Genomic DNA, 24,063 nt, shown 5'->3' on the forward strand with positions numbered 1-24,063 from the left:
TTGCTGGTAGGAATGCAAAATGGTACACATTTTGGAAGGCAGTTTGGTGGTTTCTTACAAAACCAAATATATTCTTACCATACTATCTACCCAAAGGAGTTGAAAACTTTATTCCACACAAATCTTGCTCATCGATGTTTTTAACAACTTTATTCATAATTGCCCTAACTTGGAAGCAACCAAGATATCCTTCAGTACGTATATGGAAATAAACTGTGACACATCCAGAAAATGGATTATTCAATACTAAAAAGAAATGAGGTGTCAAGCCATGAAAAAGCATGGAGAAAACTTAAGTGAATATTATTAAGAAGCCAATCTGAAAAGATTACATACATACTGTATGACATTTTGGAAAAGGCAAAATTGTGGAAGCAGTAAAAAGATCAGTTGTTGTCAGGGGCTGGGGTGTTGGAATAGGCAGAGCAGACTTTTAGGGCAGTGAAAATATTCTGTATGATACTACGATGGATTTGTCAATATAGATTTGTCCAAACTCACAGAAAACACCAACGGTGAACTATAAACTATGGACTTTGGGTGATTATGGCGTCAATATAGGTTCATCAGTTTTAACAAATGTACCATTCTAGTGGTAAATGTTGGTAATAGAGGAGCTATGTATGTGTGGGGGAAGAGAGTGCATGGAAAATCTCTGTATTTACCTCTGTTTTGCTGTGAACCTAAAATTAAGTCCTTAAAAAATTTAATAGGGAACACTATGTGCCATGCATTTTTACCATCCTTATTTACAGATGAAACTTGGTCCTAGGGTCCACTGTCTTCTTAACCAATATGCCATTCCACTCAAGTTTTTTCCTTTTCAAATTCGTGCTGTGGGAAACACACTTCCCCTCAAACCAGAGGCCCTAGTTTTGCAGAGAAAGCCCACTGAAGAATAGACTTAATAAAAGGACTAGTCCTAGGCCATGTAGCTAATTCACGTCATCAGTGTCTGTCCTCTCAAAACATTTCTGGAGTGGGCATGTGCAAAATGAAACGTGATACATTCTTGACATGCTTTATATCTCAGTGTACATTCCAAAGATAATACCCACTTATAGTCTTGCCTGAGAAACATTCAGGTTTGAATACAGGAGTCTAGGTAGAACTGAATCTTCCTAGCTGCCTTAACACTTTGATCCCTTCTCCCCGGTCAATGTTCCAGACAAATCCAATCCTTAAGTCCAAATATGTTCTAAATTAGTGTTTCTCATTAGAAATGATTATGGAAACATTTATTACCACAATCCCATGCTACTTATTTCAAAGACCACTACAGAATGAAGTCGAAAGGTCCATCATCTTCCCATGTAAGTCTTCTTTATCCCCAACGTACCACTCTTGGACTTCAAAACCTTAAGGTTTAAAAATTTATTAAGCAAATGTCTGACAGTGGTAGCACTGAGGGAAAATAAGTCTTATTTAAACTTTGAATAAAAATTAAGTTTGCCTTCTAAATACCATAATTTTCAACTCAATTTTGGTTCTTCAATATCCTTCATATTTCAGGAGACACTACCCTCATCATACTTCATATAGTATACATTTCCGCTCACCTGAAGCAAAAGTAGCAGCACTCAAAATACTGTGACAGGTGATAGTGAATCATCTGGGTATTTCCATTTCAAACTCCCATCACTGCGAAGTCATGGTTCTGCTTTTTGGAAGTCAGCATGTCGTTATCCCTTGTTCTTTATTATCTCACGTGACACCTGCAAAGACCAAGCCCACGGGTCCATCTCAACATTAGAACCAAACCCCAAACAAGACTATGTCTGTTGTTGTAAACACACTGTCATGCCTAAAGTGTCATTTATAAAGCAAAAAAAAAAAAGGAAAAGGGAGATAGGAGGATTGAAAAATTATGACCTAAGTTCTAAGACTGTTTTAACCCTAAAAGTGCCTATTCATTTCTTCAAAATTAAATTGCCTATTATGTACCACACTTACGATGTTTTACAACACTCATCTCATGGCTCTCACTTGAATATATGATGTTCAGGGATGGCAATGGAAAAAAATTTACAATATAGCCATGCAAAGTCTACAAATGCAACTAAAAAGTTCAATATGAAACATTTTCTAATTATCCCCCTTTAGGATTTCTAACTATGGCTTAAAAACCCAATGAACAAGTGGAAGTTTCCCTCTGTACATGGCTTTTATTATTTACATAATACAATACAGCATCAATGCTGAATAGCATGATTATGTGCAATACATAAATATGAACTATCTGTACACATCTGCAGATCTAACTCAGAACTAAGGTACATAAAATTGAAAGCAAAACTGAATGCTTTAAGAGTAAAAGTAAAAACTAAGACTGAACACTGCAATAAATCAGAAGTAGTGCCTCGTGTACATACTTAACTATTTACAGATGAAAACAGGCATTACCACGACACCAATCTAACTATACGCATTTATATATAAAAAACACAAGTTTCATACATCACAAAAAACCTTCCATTATAACACAGAAGTGATATTACCAGACAAGCATCAGTGAAGTATACTGCCTCTTCTAGTTGTTATTGTACAATGCTGTAGATAATGCAGCCCATGCAATACACCCAAGAACACTAGAGTCCTACACCCAAGTACAATTAATATGATAAAGCAGCCCTCTGCAAGTGGTGCTGGATACCACTAAGAAGTCTACCGCAGCCATGTTGGTTATGATTTTCCATGCAGAAGGGTACAGTTACATTAAGAACTGAAGTCTTTAAAAAAGCTTTAAACATTCTTTCTTGAACCAAAACAATTCAACAAAATATGCACATGAAAAATTAACTATTCAGATACCCTTGCAAATTAAAATTCAGATGCATGTTACTCAATAGAGCTGCTATATGTGAAAACCAAACGTAGAGTTTTAACTTCTTCTTGTAGACAAATTAATCTTAGTGCAGTTCTGTGCTACACAATATTGTTAGCAATGAGAGTAATGCAGACATCTTCTGGTGCAGGCCAGCACGATAAGCTTCAAAGATAGCTCAAGACCCTGTTGGCTTGATCTGTTTTACTCTTTATAACCAGTTATGATGTGTACCTTCCAAAGAATGTCTTATTTGACAGCTTTTAGAAGACCAATTAGCCAGGCTTACATATGGCACCAAAACACTGGTTTCACGGAAAGGTCTGATAGCTTTCTTTATAGCTTTCTTCCCGCTTCCAAGGAAAATGTGGAAATTAACAGGGTAAAGTTTATGGTAGAAGTAGACTGCCAGTCCTTTTCTGGTGTACCATTAAAAAAAAAAAAAAAAATACAGGCACATAACACTAGCCAGAGATTATACCTTGATTACATTCTCAAAGGCAGATATGCTGCAAACATGCAGATATTTCACGTACTTTGTTTGGCACAAGGGAACTAAATTTTGTCCCTATTATCTGTGTTTTCAACTTGCTGTGCAGATTTTCATCCAATTTTATTCAGGGGAGGGCATATACATTTTGTAGGGCTGTATCTATCCAATTCTGCCTGTAACAAACACCCACACATCCTAAAATATCAATTATAAGACAGACAAGTGTAAAGTAAAACTCTGGAGAACATCAAAGGAAAATGGCCATGCATCTGCTCTTTAATGTTTTCCTATGATATATTAAAATAAAAACAAAGTTATCAGTCTCTTCACAAGTAGTAATTTATATTCTCTGGATTTTTTCAGCCACAACAACTGGATTCTCTTTTCTGATTTTTGCTGCAGCTTCTGCTTTGTAATCATATGGACAGTTGTGCTTGTCAGAGTAACGGTGAAGTCCACAAAACAAATTTCCACACCGGCAGTCAAACCCTGTACATACAAGAGGAAGTAGAGTCACTTGGGAACTTGTAGCAATTAAAAGAAACAAAAGCATTAGTCAAGGAAGAAAGGAAGCAGATTTTCATGACTCTTTGCAACATTAAAGAGTCTGTCACTTTAAACTGAAAGTGCTCTTAACCTCCTCTGACATGGTGAGAAATTTAAGTAACTATCCTTCCATAAACTCCTGTAGGTACCAAACAGGGTAGAAATTACACAGGCTCTGGAGTCAGGCTGATTTGAATTTAAATTCTAGTCCTACCGTATGTTAACTGGGTAATGTTTCCTCAAGTGAAGGCTAGGAAAAGACAACCACATACAGTTCTGAGATTTAAAGGAGAACAATTAAAAAGTATCTAGAACATTTTGTGCCTGGTTCAAAGTAGGTGCTTACTATTTAATTCAGCTATCTTTTTCCCAGGAGAACAGAACAAAGGAAAGAATCAAAAGGGATTAATTTTTATCAATCCGATAAAGGAAAGTAATTCAGAAGGCCTGAAGTTAGGAAAGGGTTTCATATGATTAGACAAACCAATGGAAATCAAACTCGACTTCTCTTCACTGTCCTCTTTCCAGTCTACTCTGGAAACTTTCTATTCTTCAAAGTCGGGCATTTTGTTTTATGTGTAAGACTGACCAGTCCCTTAGGGAGTAACTAGGAGCTCCCTGAATACCTGTAAGGCCAACTTTCTTTCTGCACATGAAACATCTGTTCTTCTTTGGTTTGGGCAACTCAGGGGCTTTTTCTTCACTTTGAGAAGTAGTGGGCTGAGAAACTGATGGACTGGGCTGAGTGACAACTGAAAAACAAGGGTAAAAATTAGAAGTCTGTCAATTGTTTGGCTGATAATTATCTAAGACCAGACCAAAACAAAACAAGAGAAACAGTAAGATTCTTCCTGAAAATGTTTAAGAAGTCTTTCTTGAAAACATGTACTTTAAAAACAATCTTCTACTTTAATATCAGAACTTCTTTCAAATCTGAGAATTTCTTGCCAATTAACATAATACCACTTGCTCCTGTAAATTTTATTAAATTATCACTCCACTCAAATTCCTTTAAACTTACTCTAGTCCTGGCAAACAAAATCCTAATTCTAAATTTTAAAGACCTGAGAGATGTGGTCACCTGCTCAGTTTTTCCATATTCCAATTGCCTAAATGCAAACTTCTAAATTAGGGCAGTTCAAATTCAGGAAATAAGGTTACCAACTTCTGAGGTAATTAGCTATAAAGTCATTTTGCTTTTATACTGATACAAAAAAGAAAAATTGTGTAGATAAACCCAATAAATTTTGACAAGTAAAACCCAAGTCATTAATCCCCTAATTAACTTTAGGTTCCAAAATTTCCAATTATTATTGTGCCATTTTAATAAGTGCTTTATATTGTCTTACATAGAAAACCTGCAGGATTAAAAAAAAAAAAAACTTGAAATATCAGCAACGTTGTCTTTAGGACAGTGTAAGTACTTGTGAAGCTTTGATTTTAGACTATTAAGGATTCCAGAGGCAAAACAAGAATTTTTAGAGCACAGCTGTAATTTACTTTGTGATACTTATCTAAAATGGGTATGGGGATTCCCTGGTGGCGCAGTGGTTGAGAGTCCGCCTACGAATGCAGGGGACACGGGTTCGTGCCCCAGTCCGGGAAGATCCCACATGACGCGGAGCGGCTAGGCCCGTGAGCCATGGCTGCTGAGCCTGCGTGTCCAGAGCCTGTGCTCCGCAACGGGAGAGGCCACAACAGTGAGAGGCCCGCGTACCGCAAAAAAATAAAATAAAATAAAATAAAAAATAAAAATAAAATGGGTATGAAATTTGGACAGTAAGAGATATGACCTACTTTTAAAAGTCCCTGTTTCTCCACCTAAAAGATCTAAGTTTTAAGTTTACTCATGACATCAATGGAATTTGTCAATATAAAGATAAAATTGCAGATTACTCTTTTAAAGTTCACATTACCACCAGGTTATTGAAAACAAAACAGCAAAATTTAATTCTACTTTTATAAAACTCAGCGAAACCAGAAGCACTATAAGCTGAGTTTTAATATTAATCCAAACCCCAATAGCAAATTAACGTATACAATACTAAAATTATTGCCTAACAATAGGTCAACACTAATGCTATCAGCATAAATCCAAACCAATTGGTTTAATAGGTACTGTAAAATTACCTCCAAATTTATAACTTATTTGCATTAGTAATATATCCAGTGAGATTAACAGTCTAATATTAGATCAACAGTAATATTCTAGCTACTACTTATTCCTAATAATCTACTATGGCAACGTTAATGTAATTTTTACTGATGGTATAACAGTAAAGAACAATCTGTGGAATAGTGCTGGGGAGGTGACAGCTATATTTCCTTGGCCACACCTGAAAATTGGACAGTGGTTCCTAAAACATACAGGGAAGAGGGGCGGGGGTCAGTCAAGAAGAGAAAAATGATACAGAAAAGACAGAGCAGTGAACTACAGAACGCCTACTAAGAAATAATAAATGCACAGAATAGCTACAGAACTAATCCAAAAGAGTATTGTTCCAAGGTCAGTGTCATTTTGTGTTTTAAAAAAACAAAAACAAATGAAACAGAACAAAAGCCTCACAAATACTAATTTGGTCAGTTTTTCATAAGGATGGAACTTAACTTAAAAATACCAAATATGGATTCACCTGCCCAACTTAAGAATTTTCATCTTAAATGTATCAATTAAGAGTGATATGGTTCACATAAGCTCGGCTACGTACAAAAGCAAGCCTCCAAAGCAGATTACACATCCACTGACACTATTAGCTCACAATAAAGTTTTATATTGTGTTCAGTCAACACTATACCAGGAAATCATGAATTGATCAAATGCACTATGTGCACCATAGAGTATATAGATCATTGTTCCAGGGTCTAGCGCAGATAAATCAAACAAGTCAATCTTCTGGTAACATTAAAGCACTTCTGGTTGTGCTATGTAAGTTCAGCATAGACTCAGTCACTAACTAATGAAAACCAAAATGCCTTTCCACACTGAGTTTTTAAACTCCCATAGGGATCCCACACTTCTTCAATTCAAAAGTTTCTTTTAGTGTTTGATATGTTCTTTTGCTTGAGTATTTTCTACGGTATTGACAATATCAAGACTGAATAGTTAATGCTTTTGATTATTGAATTTTTCTCCACAGCTTTGGAATTTAGTCCGTACAATTTCTTCCGTTTGTGAACAATACCTTCTTTAATGATTTAGATACTTTTAAAATATATTGGTGAACAGTTCATTACATTCTTGACATTTTCAGTCTTCATATTATAAACTTTGCTGATTTGTGGATGCAGGGGCAAGGGGGGATGGGAAGAGAAGAAGAGATTAAAGAGTGACTATTTTACACTTCAAGGTACTTTAAAGATAGTGGTTTGCTTGGCCTATATTTTATAGCTCTCTCTCCTCTTTGGTCCTTCAATGGGAAGGAAAGAATCCCTCCACCAACCCTTTCTTGTACTACCAAATCCAGAACTGAACTAGTATTAAACAAAAAGCATACCTGGCTCTGACACCTCTGTTTTCGCGGTAGTTATTTTGTCCTCTCTTGAAATGCTCATTTCTGTCATTTGCTGAGTTACAGGCAAGGCAGCCACAGGCACATTTCTATTTAAGTTCAAGCAAACATTTTTAAAGATGTTAAGGGTACTTCTTGGAAAGATAAGAAGTTGTCAGTTCAACATATATTATTTCCAATGTGATCAAATGGAGCTAAATAATCTAAACAAGATGCCCAGCACAGATGGATGAGAATAAGGAAAGCAATTTGATGAATAGCTCATCAATTCAAGCCTGCATATTTATATAGGTTACGATGTTCTATTATAGCCAACTAGAAATTTTTAGCTGTGCCTGTGATTTGTTTAAGGGCAAAAGGGGTAGCTTTGCCAGAATGCCTTATGTGGCATTACAATATAGTCTGCAGAGCCTCATTCTCTACAATTATTACGCCTCAATTACAAGGAAATAAAAGCACAGCATCTCAACACAGTATCCTTGAGGTTGTTCAGGAGTGCGTTGTTAATACATATCTTTACTCAATGACCTACAAGATCATATATTAAAGGACACTGGAATAATCACCAATTGTGCAACACATGTAAAGCCAAAGGCATCTAATGTATTAACATCCTTATTATAAGGCAATATGTATGATGTAATACATCGTTATTTATTAACATTCATAATTATAATGTCATTTATCTTTATTTCCTCCCTGTATTATTATAAAAACCCAGAAATGTTTAATCTTACCTTGATTTTTCAGATGTGCTGCCAGCAGCACCTTCACAGTTGTTTAAACTAGCATCTGCTCTTTGTACAGATGCAGAGTCTGAGGTAGGACTGTTGGAACCACTAGCTGTCCCTATTTAGAAAAAAGGATTGGTAAGAAACAAAGCAACACTACAAACACTCATTACCAAAACTATTAATAAGTAACAAATACTTGCATTTAATTAGATTAGTGACTTAAGTACTTTCACTGTGCTGCAGAATCTTACACTTAAGTGATATCCAAACAACAAAAAAAATATATTAAAAAGTCATATCCAGTGAGTACATGTACTCAAAAACGAAAATGAAAAAGCTAGAAGATGCTTGTAGACAGTCACTCATTCCTCATGTAGTCATTCCAAGTACTTGGGCTACTATTGCTTTAAATTTCAAGCTTTTCTCGAGTCTTCTCTCCTTGGACTTTCAGGATTCATTCTCAGTCTTAGGGCCCAACTCTTGGTTCTATATTTTCTGTCCACCAGGTCTTCAAATGGGTTATTTCTTGGAACCAACTTACCCATTGGGCTCATTCTGCCACTATTCTGCTGCCTCTGAAGATGTTCTTTGTAGCAAACAGAACACATTCCATTTGTCCTAGGATTCCCATAAAAGCCACATCCTGTACTACACAGCATGGGCCCTGGGGTCTGGTTAGTCTCCTGAGCCATTTTTCTCCTGTAAACAAAACAAAACAATAATTTTAGAAACTAGCATGTAGTAAAAAAAAAAAAAAAAAAAAAAAAAATCACTAAAATTAGTATGATAGTCATTATTGTGCCTTTGTCATTTCTAAACACTGAGTCTGTTTCTAACAAAGCCCCCAATTGTGTTAATCTTTACAAGAGAGTAGGCTAAATTATGAATATTTTGTTGCCTTTATAAAACAAGGGACATGAATGGAACTGTTTTAGCTTGATAAACAATGAACTATCATGACTTCACATTTTTAGGACAAAAAATTCTATCATTAAACATTAAAATGTATTATTTTACCTGTCACTGTTTCTGTAATTCGTGAAAAGGTCACCCTTCCCGATAACAGAATTATGTTTAAATCAATTTTGGCAATTGGTATCTTTAAATCACTTTCTACTCTCCTACACTACAGGCAGATTATTTCAAATAATCACAATTAACTACTGACTCTTCATATCTACTAGTTGTTCTTTACACTAGCTGTATATTGAATATAGCTCTAGAGCTTTCTTAAAACTAACATCTGAACATACGTGGGCCCTGTAGTAATTCAGTTCTGCTACGGGGCAGAGCATCTGTACTTTTTAAATGCTGCAACACCTTTACAGAAGACTGAAAAGAGAGCTGGTAGATCATCTAGCTTTTCCTGTTACCCTGGCACCAAAAAGTGAAGTTCTTTAAGAATTTAGGAAAAAGCTGCTTAAGAAATTCCTTTTGTTCTACATTTGACATGAGAAATCTGGGTCTGAGTATACTTTAAAGTCAGTGCCTAGAAACCTATAATGTACAAATTATTAGCCATAGATTTCTCAGCCAACGGCTCTATTAAGACTTTTAACAAGCACTTGTCTGCCTCATGACAGAAAATAATGAAACCTTTCCAAGCTCAATTTCAATATGGCAAAATAAAGCAATACACACAACCTTTAGTAATGGTTAATATTTAATGCTAGGTTACCAGAAAGAGCTTTATATAGCAAGCATACCCTTGCTTTTCCAGAAGCCTTCTTAAAATTAGCACAAACAGTAATGTTTTGCTAAATTTAGTAAAATTTCCTGAGTTAACAGACATAAATATTTAAGAAAAAAAAATTAAAAACCTGGAAGGTTTCCATGTCACCTTTAAATTATGTATGAATGTACCAAAAGCGTATTTCAGAGCATTTTATCAAGGGGAGATTATGTGCAATAATTCTGGTCATTCTCCTTTAACTGTACCTTAATGTTGACTATGAAGGTGACTTATAAGTTATGAACTTTTCAAATAAGTGCAGGAAAGTACTTTCAGCTACAGCTTTTTACTTCCTAGAATTTCATACTGCTTTTTTCAACCACCACATACTAGGATACACTCTTTAGTGAGTTATTAAAAGCAATGTTTTAACAAGTATTAACACTTTTTACCAAAATTATAAAAAGGGGGGAAGAGGACTAACCAAACTTGACCTGGCCCGAATCCTGTCAATTATTCCAACAATCTAAATGATAGTAATCTTTCCTTTTGTTAGCAAAAAGCCATTATATTTGAAGCTTGAAAATACCTCAAGCCAATCAAACTTGTACGGAAAGTGACCAATACTTGCAACTTACTTCAGATAATAGTACTAATTTAGTTGACACTATCTCTTTAAATAGTAAGTGGAATTTAGCTGACTCATTTTGGATCAGGGTAGTGTAAACATTTCAACATCACTTAGGAAGTTTATTAATAAACACTTTCAGCTGGGTTTTTAAAATTTTGAGTATAACATGTACAAAAAATGCTTCAAATAACAGTGTATTTGCATGCCTACCATGCAAAGTATGTGAATCTTTGCCCTGCACAAAAAGCAGGGCCATTCCTTGAAGCCAGCTTAAGAATTACACTAGCTCACTTGCTATACTAACTTCTAGTGTCATCTAACAGTGGCTTTAAAAGTAAATTGGCCTAAAAGTCAACCTACATTAATATTAATCTGATTCTTAAAATCTTTTGTTTATATAAATGGGGGTGGGAATTTCACCCAATGATTTCACATGCAAAGTATTCCACCCTTCTTCAGAAAACACATCTACCTTCAAGTCACGATAAACAGCCTCCAAACTGAAACACAAGAGACACTGGGACATCAGTCTTCTACGTGGCATCTCATCTTGTAGACTCCCCCCCCCCCCCAGAAAGCCAGCTTTTAAATGCCACCACAAGAGCAAAGCTTGCCTTAATATTTCTCAGAAGCTTAGATCACATGGGCGGGCGCTTCAGCCTGTCACAAGGCTGCAATGTGACAGGGTGAGCGGGATGGAGGCTCTCACATAAAGCCTAGTCAACAGAGGCCTCTGAAATCAGCTTCTATTTTTATCTCAGAGCCTGCCAACTCCTACACAACCCCAAGAATTAAGGATGCAGCGCTCATATAAGAAAACAAAACAAAAAGATGCCATTAAGATTGCTAGATTTTTCTAACACAGGGAATGATCTCACATTAAATCTAGAAAATGCAAGCATCATTAATCACTCATGAAGCCAAATGGTCAGGGTTGTTTATAAAAACCAAGCACAGTGAAGAGCATGAAGGCAGAAAGAATCCTCATGATCAGTGGCAATTTTTTTTGAGGTGGGTGTGGGGGATGAGTGCCATTAGGTACTGTGTTTCCCCACTTGTATTTTAGAAAAATACAATACCATTATTATTTACTACCTTTAAAGTTGCTAGAAACTTGAGCATTCATCATGTCAGCTCTATCAGGTATAGCTAGAATGTTTATTTTTATAGTTTTTATAGCTGAAATGTGTTTTTTTTTTTTTTTTTTTACAGTTTGTGGCTTCCTATAATTCATAGGAAAATCAAAACCAAAACCAAAAAGACAGGAGCATGTAACTGAAAAATTCTCCAGCCTCAAATATGAATAAAAAAGGCTTTCATGCCTATGGAATTTACTTCTCTCAGGTGCACAAAATGTTAAAAGACGTTTAAGAATGCCTGCCCACCTGGAGTTGAGACCAGAGTTCTAGTTTCTAATCTACCTCTAAGCCAGTGACCTTGGGCAAGCCCTTACTCTCCAGATCTCAGTTCCCTTTTCCTAAATGGACATTAGTGTGATTTTAAAGGCTCCTTTTCAGGCTTAATACCGGCCCTGAGAGATAGAAAATAGGGAAGAATTAAACATCTTTTTGAGGGGGACATTGTTAGAAGAAAAACTTGAAAAATGAAATTGCAGTATTTTCACCAATTCAGTTCTAAAACCCTACTTTTAAAAATAAGGAGTAAAATAAAATTCATTTAGATTTTTTAAAAAGTCTGTAAATTACCTGAATGGCCAAGCTGAAGAACAGTGGCTCTATGACCTATATACTACTTTACCCTAATGTGCCCTTAGACTAGATTATTAGAAGGCAGTCATTCAATAAAGATAACCCGGACTTTTTCCCAAAACACAGCTCCACGGAGTGCGTGGAAAGCGAGTAAAGAATTTCATGTTCCTCAGCCTAAATGCACGAAACAAAGGAGAAGGTGCTCCATTTCCTTCATGAAAGGCATCTCGGGCGAGAAACGCAGCAACATCGGTAAAACTAAAACACGACAGAGAAGACCCCTCTCACCCAACGTTCCAGCGGATTATAAAACAAGTTCGGGTCCCACTGGTCCCCCATCCCTACCGCCATGCCCTTTCAAGCAAAGGCCTCGTTCAGGAAAGCACTGCAGGGCCTTTTCCAAAAACCACTGAGTCATGCAGAACAGCAGCTCCGCAGGCCAAGCCGGCCCCTAACCCTGCCGGTCCCGCGCCTACCCCCGACCCTGAACGGCCCCTCCGAGGAGGCGGAGATACGGGGTGCGGCGGGCAAGGGGCTGGGGGCGCGGCCGCCGCGACCGCCTCTTTGTCTTTCCGGGTTTGGCCGCCCACGCCGGGCGCCACCGCGGAAGGCGGCCGCGACGGACTCGAGGGAGGCCCAGAGCGCGAACCCCCGGAGGCCGCACGCCGGGCATTGTTTCCCCGACCATGAGTGTGCGAGTGAGCCCGGAGCACAGGGAACTAGGCCTCCGGCCTCGACGGCAGAATGCCGCCTCCGTCTTTGTGCTTCCTGAGCTGGCTGGCGGGCTCTCCTCCCCCGGACGCCGCCATACGCTGGCCACTCGGCCTTCGTCGGAGGCCTGCGGCGCCCGAATCCCTCACTCCCAACCCCGGCCGACCACGAGTAGTCGGGTGCCCTCCCCAAGCCCCATGCTACTCACCCTTCGGCGGCAGGAACCGGGCTGGCGCGCGACGCCGGCGCGGTGGGACCGGGCCGAGCCCTCACGGAGGGGCGAGCCGGAAGCCCTGAATTCGCCGCCGCCGCCGCCGCCGCCGCGGGCCGGGAGCGGGTCAGAGCCGCAGGCGGAGGTGGCGCCGCCGCCGCGGGGTCTTCCTTTGTTCCCGCAGCAGCACCGAGCGTGGCCGGGACACGCCGGAGCTCGGGAAGTGGGAGGAGGGAAGCGAGGGGGGGCGGAGAAGGAGGCGGAGGGAGGGCCGAAGGCCGCGGCGGCTAACGCTGCTCGCGCCGCCGGCCCGTCGTTGCCTCACGCCTCCACCAGCGGCGGGTTTGGCCAACTCCGAGGGCGAGCGGGGCGCGCGCAGCTAGGCCTGGGCGCCGCAAGGGCCCGCGGATGGCGCTCTCTGTCGCTTTGCTACTGCCGGGGAAGGTGTGCGGCTCCAGGGAACGACGAACCCCAAAAGGAGATGCACGTAGGCCTGCGCTCCAGTCAACTGACGCGTCCTCTCCACCCGGCGCTCAGGCAGTGAGGGAAAGGAGAGGGGGTGCGGGGTCTGTGCGTCAGCGAAAACCCCGACGGCGGCCGCGGCGGGGAGCGCGTTGACGTCACGTGCTCGACGCCGCGCCTCCGCCTCCAGTCACCCGGCCGGGGAGGCGGGGCCGAGCCTGAGCGCGCCACCTATGCGCGGAGCCGAATCACTGACTCGGCTGCTGGCCCCAGGGTGGAGTTGGAAAGAAGTAGTCCTGTGGAGGATGCGTTTCTATTTTTAATCCGATTGTCCGCCCTCAGCCTCTCTCCTTCCGATTTTCTCAGTAAAGCCGACTTTTCGCCATCTGAGTTCTCGCGCTTTGTCTAAAGCCTTTGGCAGACATTTCCCTTTCCTCCTTACTCCCCACCCCTTCCCCACCCAACAAGAACGTGTTAGAAGGATTCGGCTCAAGAAGAGAAAATGAACTGCTGTTTAGCTTCTGGGTCTTCTCGCCTGTTTATGAAGTTTCCCCCGTCCGGTTCCCTCACACTCGCCTTCGGTTCTAAAGTCCAGCCTGAGCATTGCCCCTGATGCTCCCAGGAAGGAGCGGGGCGGGCGGCGCTCGCTTCCTCGCTCGCTCGCCCAAGGTCACGGATGGTTGTGCAGAGTCAGGAAGTCCTCCGCCGACTTGCTGCCCGTCTTCGGCCCCGGCGACACCGTTCTGAGCAAACTGTTTTGACCAGCCTGTAAAATCCCTGGAAATGGACTATTCCAGCAGAGCCTCGTGAACTGGGAAAGCACCAAATGTTCTACCCGAGATGAAGTTAAGGAACAAACAAGCTAGACCCGAGGGAGAGATCAAAAAGGAGACGCTGCAGGAGGAAGTTCAGAAGGGGGCAATTCAAAAATGAGGCACAGGCCCCGACTAGTTTGAAAGGGTGAGTTAACTAAAAACACTGAGAAGCTTTTCAAAGCACCAACAAAAAAACCCACTTGCAGCTGGCCTCGCCAGGTGACTTTAGTTCAACTCAAAAAACACAAGTAGTAAGACAGAAAGGACTTAGGAAATTTTCTAGTAAACAATGGCCTAATGAATAAATAGAAACGATGTTTAGGGCTTCTAATAGCCACCATTAGACTGGAGTGAGAGGTCCCTTCGTTGCTTCCCAAACTTGGTGATAAGAAAAATCACCTGGAATAATTGTTTACTTTTAAATAATCACCTAGGACTTTCCCCTGGAGATAGTTTTGGTAGTCTGGGGTGGAGCTCAGGAACTTGAATATTTAAATAGTACTCCAGGTGATTCTTCTTTATAATTTTGTGTATTTGGGAGAATGCTGTCCTGGTGCCCTGTGCCAAAATGTCCAAATCAAACAGTTCTCTGCCACAGTAAGTGGAATCCCTAGAACATAACTGAACATTTTTCTTTGCAATTTAGAGTTATTGCTGTAGGCAATTAAAGTGTTAGAAATATAAGTGTTGATAGTTTCAGACACTGATAGTTTAAGACACTGGTCCCAGGACCATTGAAATTTACTTTCTTGAGTGAGTAGACAAATTAGTAAAAACATAGCAGCTACCATTTACAGACCATTTGGGGGGCTAAGTATTTTTCATTTAGGGTTTCATTTAATCCTCACAGCAGTTCACTGAGATAGGTACTATATATCCATTTTTTACAGTTAAGTGATAAAGTGACTCCCTTGCGGCACTAAAGGACAGGGAATCAATGGAGGTGGTTCTTACTGAGGACAAAAATAACTTAGAGATTTCCCCCTCCTCCCATTTTAGTTATTAAAAGGTGAAACGATAATTCCTGAAGGAGTGAAATTGAAAGAAAAAAAAAAAAACCCAGCTAAGTAATAAGGCAAGCTGGTTATTTAATAATGTATTGCATAATATGTAGCCCCTTCTGATAACTTGTCTTCTCTACCAACCATTTATAATTTTCTCTATGAGACTATTTCAACCAGGAATATACCTGGTATTGAACCTAGTTTTAGCAGGTTACCCTTCCAGCACCTACACTAGTCGTTCTCAAAGTGTGGTCCCCAGACAAGCAGCATCAGCATCACCTGGGCACTTGTTAGAAATACAGATTCTCAGGCCCCCACACCAGACCTATGGAACCACAAACTCTGAGGGTTTGTCCAGTGATCTGTGTTTTAACAGGTTCTCCGTGTGATTCTGATGCACGCTCAAGTTTGAGAACCACTGACTTACCCCACCATGCTGTAAGAGATCTCTCAATCAGATGTTCACACCATGTGAAGGGAAAAAGTTAAAAAAAATTTTTTTTCTCATATTTCTGGTGTAACAGATTAGGGGATATGCTTCTAAGGAGTATTTTTGTTTTTGTTTTGGTGTTCTAAATTATCAGTTGGTCTGTAAAGACAAACTATAGAACACAAAATACATAGCAGAATGCTCTTAATATAGTATGCAAAAGGGCTGTCACCATGGTCATCAGAGAAGGTTAAAACCAGCCTCTGCAAAAAATACCGGAGAAAGTGGAATGTGGTGTTATTATTGATTGTTCAAAAAATACCTTTTGTAGAATTTCATTACATGGAACATACCAAGTGACTGGTACTGATCCATTCCTAAATACTCCTTGAAAATAATACTAACTCAATTATTTTTTTATTCATTTTTTCCATAAAAATGTTTTGCACACTTGCTACATTCTAGATACCCACTAAACTGGGTGCTGGAATATACATTGGTGGGAAAAAATTGATCTTACCCTTGTTCTCATGGATCTTACTGTCATATTAGGGAGAAGGACGTTAACAATATTATCATGCAAATATGTAATGAGCTGGTAAATATTTTGAAAGAAAGGTGCAGAATGCTATGGGAGCATATAACCAATGACAATGGATGCTGAAAACTCACCCAAATCTGAGTTCCATTGCCAATCATCTCCATCACCAGTGGAACTAGGCTTATTTCCTTAAAAGTAGTTAACTATAGCAAACTGGCATGTCATATGAGAAAGTTGGAACAGTTTGTATTCTGCTTAAGAATTCAGGTAAAGTCATTACAAGTTCACTTACATTTTTCTTTGTAATCTAGGGATGAGCCAAAAAGGGGATTGATAATTGGAGAAGAGCAAATTAATTCAATTTCTTAGAAAGTAGAAAACTGACATCTTTTAAAAATAGCAATAGAGGTTATTAGTCCACTGTAAAATATAAAAGACCTGGAGTTATTTTAGTTTGACATGGAGCTTTCCATTATGGAATAAGAATTGCTTCTATGTATGGCATGATTGTAACACCCTGTCATGGGTATTACATTTTTTCTCTGTGCTTGAGTAGAGCTTGGTGAAGCACAAAGTCTTTGCTGGGGTTTTAAAAACTGTTAGGTGTCATTTGATGTTCACATAGTACCCTTCTTCTCTCTCCTTCTTTATCCCCTTCCCAGATCTCAAAGGTCAAGGTAACAAGATTCAATTGTATTTTTATTATTTTCAGAATGATTGGCTGAAAGGATATAATATTGTATTTAGAGCAAATCAGCTAATTAAAAAATTAAGAGTAGAACATACCATTACTTAATTTAAAATTTTTCCTCTAATAATTAGTAATTAAATAATAATTAAAATATCAGTGAGTCCAATAATGGATTGGTTTTAGACCTAGCTCAACAAGTGACTGGCTGAGTATTTTTCCCCGGGGAAATGATAAAACAGTAGCAGTTTAATTACTGTGTAGACCTTTTGATAGTGTTAAAGCCATACTTAATTTCAGTGAAAACAACTTGATCAAAGAATCTTCAAATAAATGGCATGGATGGCTTACCTAATTAGATAAGACTTTTAGACACAATCCAGATATTTTCATCATAACCATAAACAATTTTTACGACTATTTAAATGAACAAAAGCCTCTATTACTTATGCACATTAAGAACTTAAGGTGAAGGAAATCGATGAATATCTATGTGTGTGTGTGTGTGTATATATATATATATATATATGTATTGCTGTGGATATCACCTTTGTAAGACACAAGGTACTTTGGTCTCAAGAACTTTAGGAAATCTTTGTGACTGAACAAACAATCTAGGTATAGATGTTAAGTATGTGATTTGAATCTCAGTAGTTGTATGTGGGGTTGGCTCTGAAACAACACTTTGGAGCATGTCATAACTTGGGTTCATAGCTGGTGGGTGGGCCAGAAAGACAGTCAGGAATGGGGTCAGTGATTTGGCAAGTGCCCCATAGCAACTAGAATGGTACAGAGCTGGGGCAGTGGCAGTTGGCACTAAGGCCCTAGCTGTCAGGCAACAGAAAAAGATCACAGAAAGCAGGTAGATACCATCAGGGTGGTCAGGATTCAATCAGAAAACTGGTAAGAGAGAAATGGGTAGGGTGGGCCCTTGTCCTGGAAGAATGTAAGTTCTAGAAGGAGAGTTTGTGTAACATTTTTTCATTTACAGTGTATATTCGAATACATTAATTCAATGAACTCTTACAACAGCCCATTGAGATAGGTATTATCATCTTTCCTTTTGCAGAGGAGTTGACTGAGGCTCAGGGCAAACTCATGTGTCCTGTCCAATGTCATACATCTAGTAAGAGTCAGAGCTGGGAATTTAACTCTAGCCTTCTGTCCCGTGGTTCAATGTTCTGCTGCTCTCCAGGAGCATTTCCTCTTTTAATTTACGTCATAATTATATTTCCTGTTAGAGTGTGAACCACACTTGTATATCTTGTATATCACTCATCTCACCCAAAACTGTGACCGTAATAGAAACTCTGATTAGATAGTTTCTGCCAACCTAACAGGCAATTCCTAAGTCTCATTTGCCGGTTCTAACCTCTCTATCCAACTTCTAAATGTGGCATTCCTTAAGTCTAGCACCCAAGCACTCTTTCTTTCTCCACTGCACATACTCTCAGAGTGATTTCACTCACTTCCATGGATGTAAATGCTATCACCTGGTGCAATGGTTCTGCTAGAAAGAAGTAGGTGCTGATACTCCAGGTACACTAGTGGCTTCTCTTCTAGTCCAGCTCTTCCTTTCAAAAAGACTTCTCTTCCCCCATTTTTTTCTGGCTTAGAGGTTAAGAAGCATGCTTCTTTTTGAGAAGCCTTCAGGAGTAGAGTATGAAATAAAGGATTCATGCAATAGGAGTTAGATTCAACCAGATGACTTCTTCAGCCCCTGGCAATTATAAGACCCCATGATTTCTTTGAGTGCATATTTGAATGAGTAAATTTCTGTTCATTAACTGTTTTTAAAAGCTTTATTCTTTTGTAATCATTTGACCTTATAGTTAAGGTAGAATTTTAAAAAAGGATAAAAAGCCAGAAATTCATAATAAATTATTTAAAAAAATGAAAACCAGTACAACAGTGTAACTGCATAAGGATTAAAGGAACTATATAAGTTTCAGGCAAATATATTTAGTATTTATTTTGTGCTTTGTGCTTTTATATACCTTATTTCTAATTTTTACAATAATCCTTTGAAGTAGTGATGATTATGCTTTTTGTCAGAGGTAGGGCAGAGGTACAAGGAGATAAGTAATATATCTCAAATCATATAGTTGTTATTGAAGAGTGAAGTCAAACCCAGGTCAGTCTTTGAGGCTCAAGTCCTTTCCAATGCAGTAATACCTTTCCTAAACTAGTCATAGTTACAAACTTTTAGAGGGTCCTCTTCAGCTGTCCACCCAGCACAGAAGTCTTCTAGACAGCATCTTCAGCATTCAGGTTATGCGCTGATAACGCTAATGCTATGAAAGGATGTGCTCACACAGTAACCCATCCCAACCTCCCAAAAATCGTGATACAAGATTTAATCCAGATAATTACCATTATCTAGTTTGCAAAGACCTCAGAAAAACATAACTTTAGTCTTCCATTTAAATGTATTCTATGACTATTAGGATGCCATTGGTTAAAAACAGCCATCATTTTTTTTAGAACTTATTGCTAAACATATTCAACAGGGTGGCTGTTTTTTTCAATTTGTACTTGGGTATAATTTTGTGGTCTGTTTACTATTGTCAACTCTCATTATTGGTTAGTGGATTATATGCCATACACCTCATCCGCAGTAACTTGGATGCTTTGCCATTTACAGCAAATTTGTTTTCCTATGTTGGAGGTATGTTGAGGATGAAGGAAAAAGAAGAAGGAGAAAATAACAAAAGAATTTTGGGGTGGAAATCTATTCTACATCTGTTTTATTATGCTATTTAAAAAAATTACAAAGTATTAATAGTATATGAATATATTCTCTTTGGAGGATAAATTTCAAGCAGCACACGATTTTAACATAAGAATGAGTCTCCTGTTCAAGCAACCCCCAACCCATTCTCCTCTTCCCAAAGATAATCCTTAGGTACTTATGTGTCTATACTTTCAAACCTTATTTTATGCATTCATGTACTTATATTTATATATAGAGAGAGACAGATGTCTTTGTGATTTGTTTACATACATGGAATTGTGCTGTATATATTGTTCTGCAACAGTATGCTTTGGGGATCTTTTCCATATCAGTGCATAAATATTGACCTTATTTATTTTAACAAATTCAATTAACAAAATTTGAGTATGGATGTAACATAATTTATGTTAATCATTATCCTACTGGTGGATGGTCAGATTTGCATTTCTAAACTATGATAAACAATGTTGATAAGAGCAGTAACTTATTCTGAAAATGCCATATATTAATACCAATTGTTTGCATTTAAAAAAATATTTTTCATATGGCCTTTGACCTTGCTCAAATGTCAGTCCTTGTGGGTAGAATTACTTTTTAAGAAAGCAGATAAATCTTAACTGACTTTACTAACCGTAACCTCTCCTTCTTTCCTTCCTTCCCTCCTTCCTCCCTCCCTCCCTCCCTCCCTCCTTTCTTCCCTACCGCCTTCCCTTCCTTCTTTCCTTTCTTTCTTCCTTCCTTCTTTCCTTTCTTCCTTCCTTCCTCTCTCTTTCTTTTTTCACTTTTTCACTTTTGAAAAGATAATACGCATAAGATGGTTAAGATTCACTAGGAGAGAATCAACTACAGTGTGAAGTCCTGCATCATTTCTCTCCCATCCAGAAACTAATGACCATGATGACAGTAGGTAACATTTGTTAGGCACTGATTAAATGCCAAGCTTTGCTGTAAGCACTTTATACATATTAATGTTAACTTAATTATTTCTCATAGAAGAATTAGGAAGTAGGCACAATTATTATCCCCATTTTGCTAATGTGGAAATTGTCAGAGGTTACCCTGGTACTGGACAAATGAGAGGACTTCTACATGGTGTTCCTCAAAGGCCTGGACAATGAGGCCTTACCCTGGGTGTGGTAAAAGGGAGCAGTGCAACTCCACCAAGGCCCACTGTCCACAGCTCCTAGTCAAGAGCTGCTTCATACTTTGTGGGCATCCAACTTAGGGGGAGCATCTCCTCTGCTTCACCTGGGACTTTCCCAGTTTTAGCACTAGAAGTCCCAGGTCCCTGTCAATCCCTCAGTTGTGGGCAATCCTAGATGGTTGGTCACCCTAGTCCAAGTACTATTTATTTTGAGGAAAGGTGAGGGAGATCATACCTGGAGCAGGTGAGTGGATGACCTGCCTCATGGTCACCAAGGACTTTGGCAGGACCTTCATTGTGAACTACTGGCAGTGAATAAATATCTTTTCATAAATCCAGCTGTTTAAATGGTAAGGTCAGAGCTGCTGACTTACCCTATCCACAGGGTCAGTACCTTTCCCTGTGAGACAGGAAAAGGTAAAAAGGATAAGAGGCCTACCACTTGGCTTGCATTCTAATATATCAGGGCACAAAGGATGCTGATGAGGAACCAAACCAAACAAACTCTCTGACAGCAAAAGTTCCTATCCTTTTTGACTTTTAATGTCATGCAGTTTAAATGTAATGTCCTGCTTCTAATCATAATAGGCCTACAAAATATTCTACTCTTCTTTGTTTCACCTGCAGTCAACAGTCTAAGTTACTTCATTATCTATGTTGCACAGATTTATGGCTTTTTTTGGTGTGTGGTCTGGAATTAGCTTCCTTACAACAAAGATGAAATGTCCCTTTAAGAAAAAATCTAAAAGCAAAGATTGCATTTTTTTCTTGAACAGTCTGGCAATCTTGATATATTTAGAGTTGCAAATAGAATGACTTTTTTGCTGTTATTAATTCAGTCACAAATTGCAAAGGGGATTAGAAAACCAGGAAATCAGTCATGTTTCTTGGCGGATGGTGGGTCCCAAGAGAGGGAATGATGAGACTATGGCTATCCTTACAAAAAGAAACACAAGACAAAGCCTGCCATAAAACCTCATTTGAAAATTGCTCCTCTTAAGAAATTATGCTAAAAGTGGCCTGCTCCTAGAAATACAAGTAAAAGAGTCAACCAATTTTTACCTCATAATATCAGTTTAGCTCTGGAATTGTGCTTAATGCAGCTCTAAGTGGCTGAGGGAGTGACATCATTGACCAAAACTACACTTGACAGAATTCTGTGAAGCTCAGAGCTACAGTGCAAGGCCATTGATTTTGCAACAGTTTGTTTCTTTTCTGATCTAAAAGTGATTTCTATGTGCCAGGGGATCTTATCTATTAATGTTGTTCATTCTTCACTAGTCATCATTTTCCTTGGAACATGCCATCCTATGTAATCTGAGCAATAAGAACATCAGAAACTGACTGGTGGGAGATGTGGCCCTGAAAACACTGAAGGCACTTTGTCCCCAAGGCAGGGGTCACTAGGGAGGGAGAAGATGTTCTGGACTCTAATCAGACAAATACATTACAAAATTTCCACCTCAGACTTTCTCATGGAAGAACTAAGAAATTATATATACTCTTTGATTTGTTCTTATTATTAAAACAATGGACTTTCTGAGTCTCTCCAACACATGTTTATTGACCACCCACTCCATAACTTGCAGCTGGCGCCTGCAGAGCAACATTGAGGGTGATCTGGCCTCTTCCCCCGAGGAGCTGATATCCTCCTGACCTCATCTTCTACTGCTGTCACTCTTCATTGCTTTGCTTCTGTCACTCTGGCTTCCTCGCTCTTCCTCAAACATGCCAAGCATTCGGTTGCTTCAGCGCTTTTCTACTTACTGTTTCTTCCACCTGAATAGCTCTTGTTCCAGATATTTCACTTTATTGACTCCCCGATTAAAGGTCACCCTCACAAGGGAGGCCTTTCCCAACTCACCACATAAAAGAGCACACACACACACATGCACACGCACACGTGTATACCCTTTTACTATCCCTTATCCTATTTTACTTTTCTTCATATCCATTTTCTATCACATCAAACATATATTACTTTTATTTATGTCTTTATTAAGTGTCTTCCCCCCACTATCTTTTAAGCTCCATGAGAGCACAAAATTAGTCTCTTTTGTTTCCTGCTATATCCCTTGCGCTAAGAACAGTGCCTGGCACCTCGTAAATATTCAGTGAATAATTGTGGGAAGAATGAATGAGTGAAGCGATCAAGTAGACTGCTCTATTATTCACACTCAGTAGGTTGGTCTAACTCAGTGTTTTTATGCTCCTAAATCTTGAAGATCATGCCTCAGATTCTAAGTTACCTCAGAAATCTTTAAGGTCAACTGTTTTATTCTGTGTCCAGTCTAAGGCTTTGGGCCCAAGGGAGGATAAATAATCAGGTCTCCCCTCTTTTCCTGTCTCCTTCAACTACAACTCTGCTTTTAGCAGTTGTATATAGTGGACTTCAACAAAAGATTTCTTGTAAAGATAGGATTTCTTGAGCTAAAATACAATAAGCAAACAAAAAGCAGAAAAAGAAAACTACTATTTGAGGGAATTGGGATGAGGGATGTTAATCCTTAGCTTTAACACTTCTATCAGCATTACTCAGGGACCCTGAAGAAAGGTCTGAACTAGGTGAGTGAGTCGGTGCTGGAGTCTTGTGAAAGCTCAGCTTACGACAAGACAGAACCTGGAGGGGGCCTTGAAACAAAGCTGGAGTTTAATGTTTTAACTATTTTAGAATAACCTTTAAAGGTAATATGATGTTAGGAAATTTTCATCTTGATCACTTTATATTTCAGTGTTAGAGAAGTCGAATCAAACGCGTCTTTGTTAACATATGCAAGATGTTTTCCTGAAAAATCCTTATTTTGAGAGATCAAATTTGCATCGTTAGCAGGGAAGCTATTAGAAAAACAAGAGCACCTAAGACTTAAACAATAAAAAATTGTACGGATTCTTACCAGTTGTCCACTCTTGACTGTTGAAATGAACAGCTGTGAGCTTTGTGCTTCCAGTTTTCACATGGCCCACATGTCCTTGGCGGAATCCTACAGTTGTCATTTAAACAAACATATCTTTGTCATGTTGGAAGAGGCATCTGATTTCATTCTGCTGGAGTGATGTGATCTGGGTCTGCAGTAGGCAATTGGAAGCAGGTAGTACAGTTCAGAACACTGTAGGGACTAAGGTTCTCCCTGTCCTTGGCATGTAGTGTTAGTGCCCACGGAGAGGAATGAATGCCCCAGGCACCTATTTGGCAGCGCTCTGTGCC

At 39.1% G+C, this 24,063-nt stretch overlaps 2 protein-coding genes across 9 annotated transcripts in view; one reads left to right on the forward strand and one right to left on the reverse strand.

Moving 5' to 3' along the window:
• Positions 1-2,145: 2,145 nt before the first annotated feature.
• ZFAND5 (zinc finger AN1-type containing 5) lies at positions 2,146-13,586 on the reverse strand. Of its 2 annotated transcripts, none has more exons than XM_004276386.3 (6): positions 13,038-13,586; positions 8,648-8,805; positions 8,110-8,221; positions 7,358-7,461; positions 4,490-4,615; positions 2,146-3,806 (listed from the first exon to the last, which is right to left on the reverse strand). In XM_004276386.3, the coding sequence occupies exons 2-6, from the start codon at positions 8,796-8,798 to the stop codon at positions 3,658-3,660; spliced, it is 642 nt and encodes a 213-aa protein (XP_004276434.1). In that variant the 5' UTR covers positions 8,799-8,805; positions 13,038-13,586; the 3' UTR covers positions 2,146-3,657. The 2 variants fall into 2 exon arrangements, with proteins under 2 accessions (XP_004276434.1, XP_033296069.1); XM_033440178.2 differs by lacking the exon at positions 13,038-13,586 and adding an exon at positions 10,882-10,966.
• A 197-nt stretch (positions 13,587-13,783) lies between these two features.
• The window catches only part of TMC1 (transmembrane channel like 1), a 386,362-nt gene continuing 376,082 nt past the window's right edge, over positions 13,784-24,063 (forward strand). For all 7 annotated transcript variants that reach the window (XM_049710776.1, XM_049710780.1, XM_049710774.1 and 4 more), the window contains exon 1: positions 13,784-14,462. The gene's annotated coding sequence lies outside the window, so the exon portion shown is untranslated. The remainder of the gene's footprint in view (positions 14,463-24,063) is intronic.

The sequence above is a fragment of the Orcinus orca genome, chromosome 6 (genome assembly GCF_937001465.1).
Source record: "Orcinus orca chromosome 6, mOrcOrc1.1, whole genome shotgun sequence".
Classification (NCBI taxonomy): Eukaryota; Metazoa; Chordata; class Mammalia; order Artiodactyla; family Delphinidae; genus Orcinus; species Orcinus orca.

What these genes read in the sequence shown, in the direction of transcription:
- ZFAND5 (XM_004276386.3), bottom strand. Translation starts at nt 8,798, where the DNA reads ATGGCTCAGGAGACTAACCAGACCCCAGGGCCCATGCTGTGTAGTACA. An exon ending in AGCACATCTGAAAAATCAAG is followed by an intron (nt 7,462 to 8,109) that starts GTAAGATTAAAC and finishes GAACTTAAATAG; the next exon opens with AAATGTGCCTGTGGCTGCCT. An exon ending in AAAGAAAGTTGGCCTTACAG is followed by an intron (nt 3,807 to 4,489) that starts GTATTCAGGGAG and finishes TTGTATGTACAG; the next exon opens with GGTTTGACTGCCGGTGTGGA.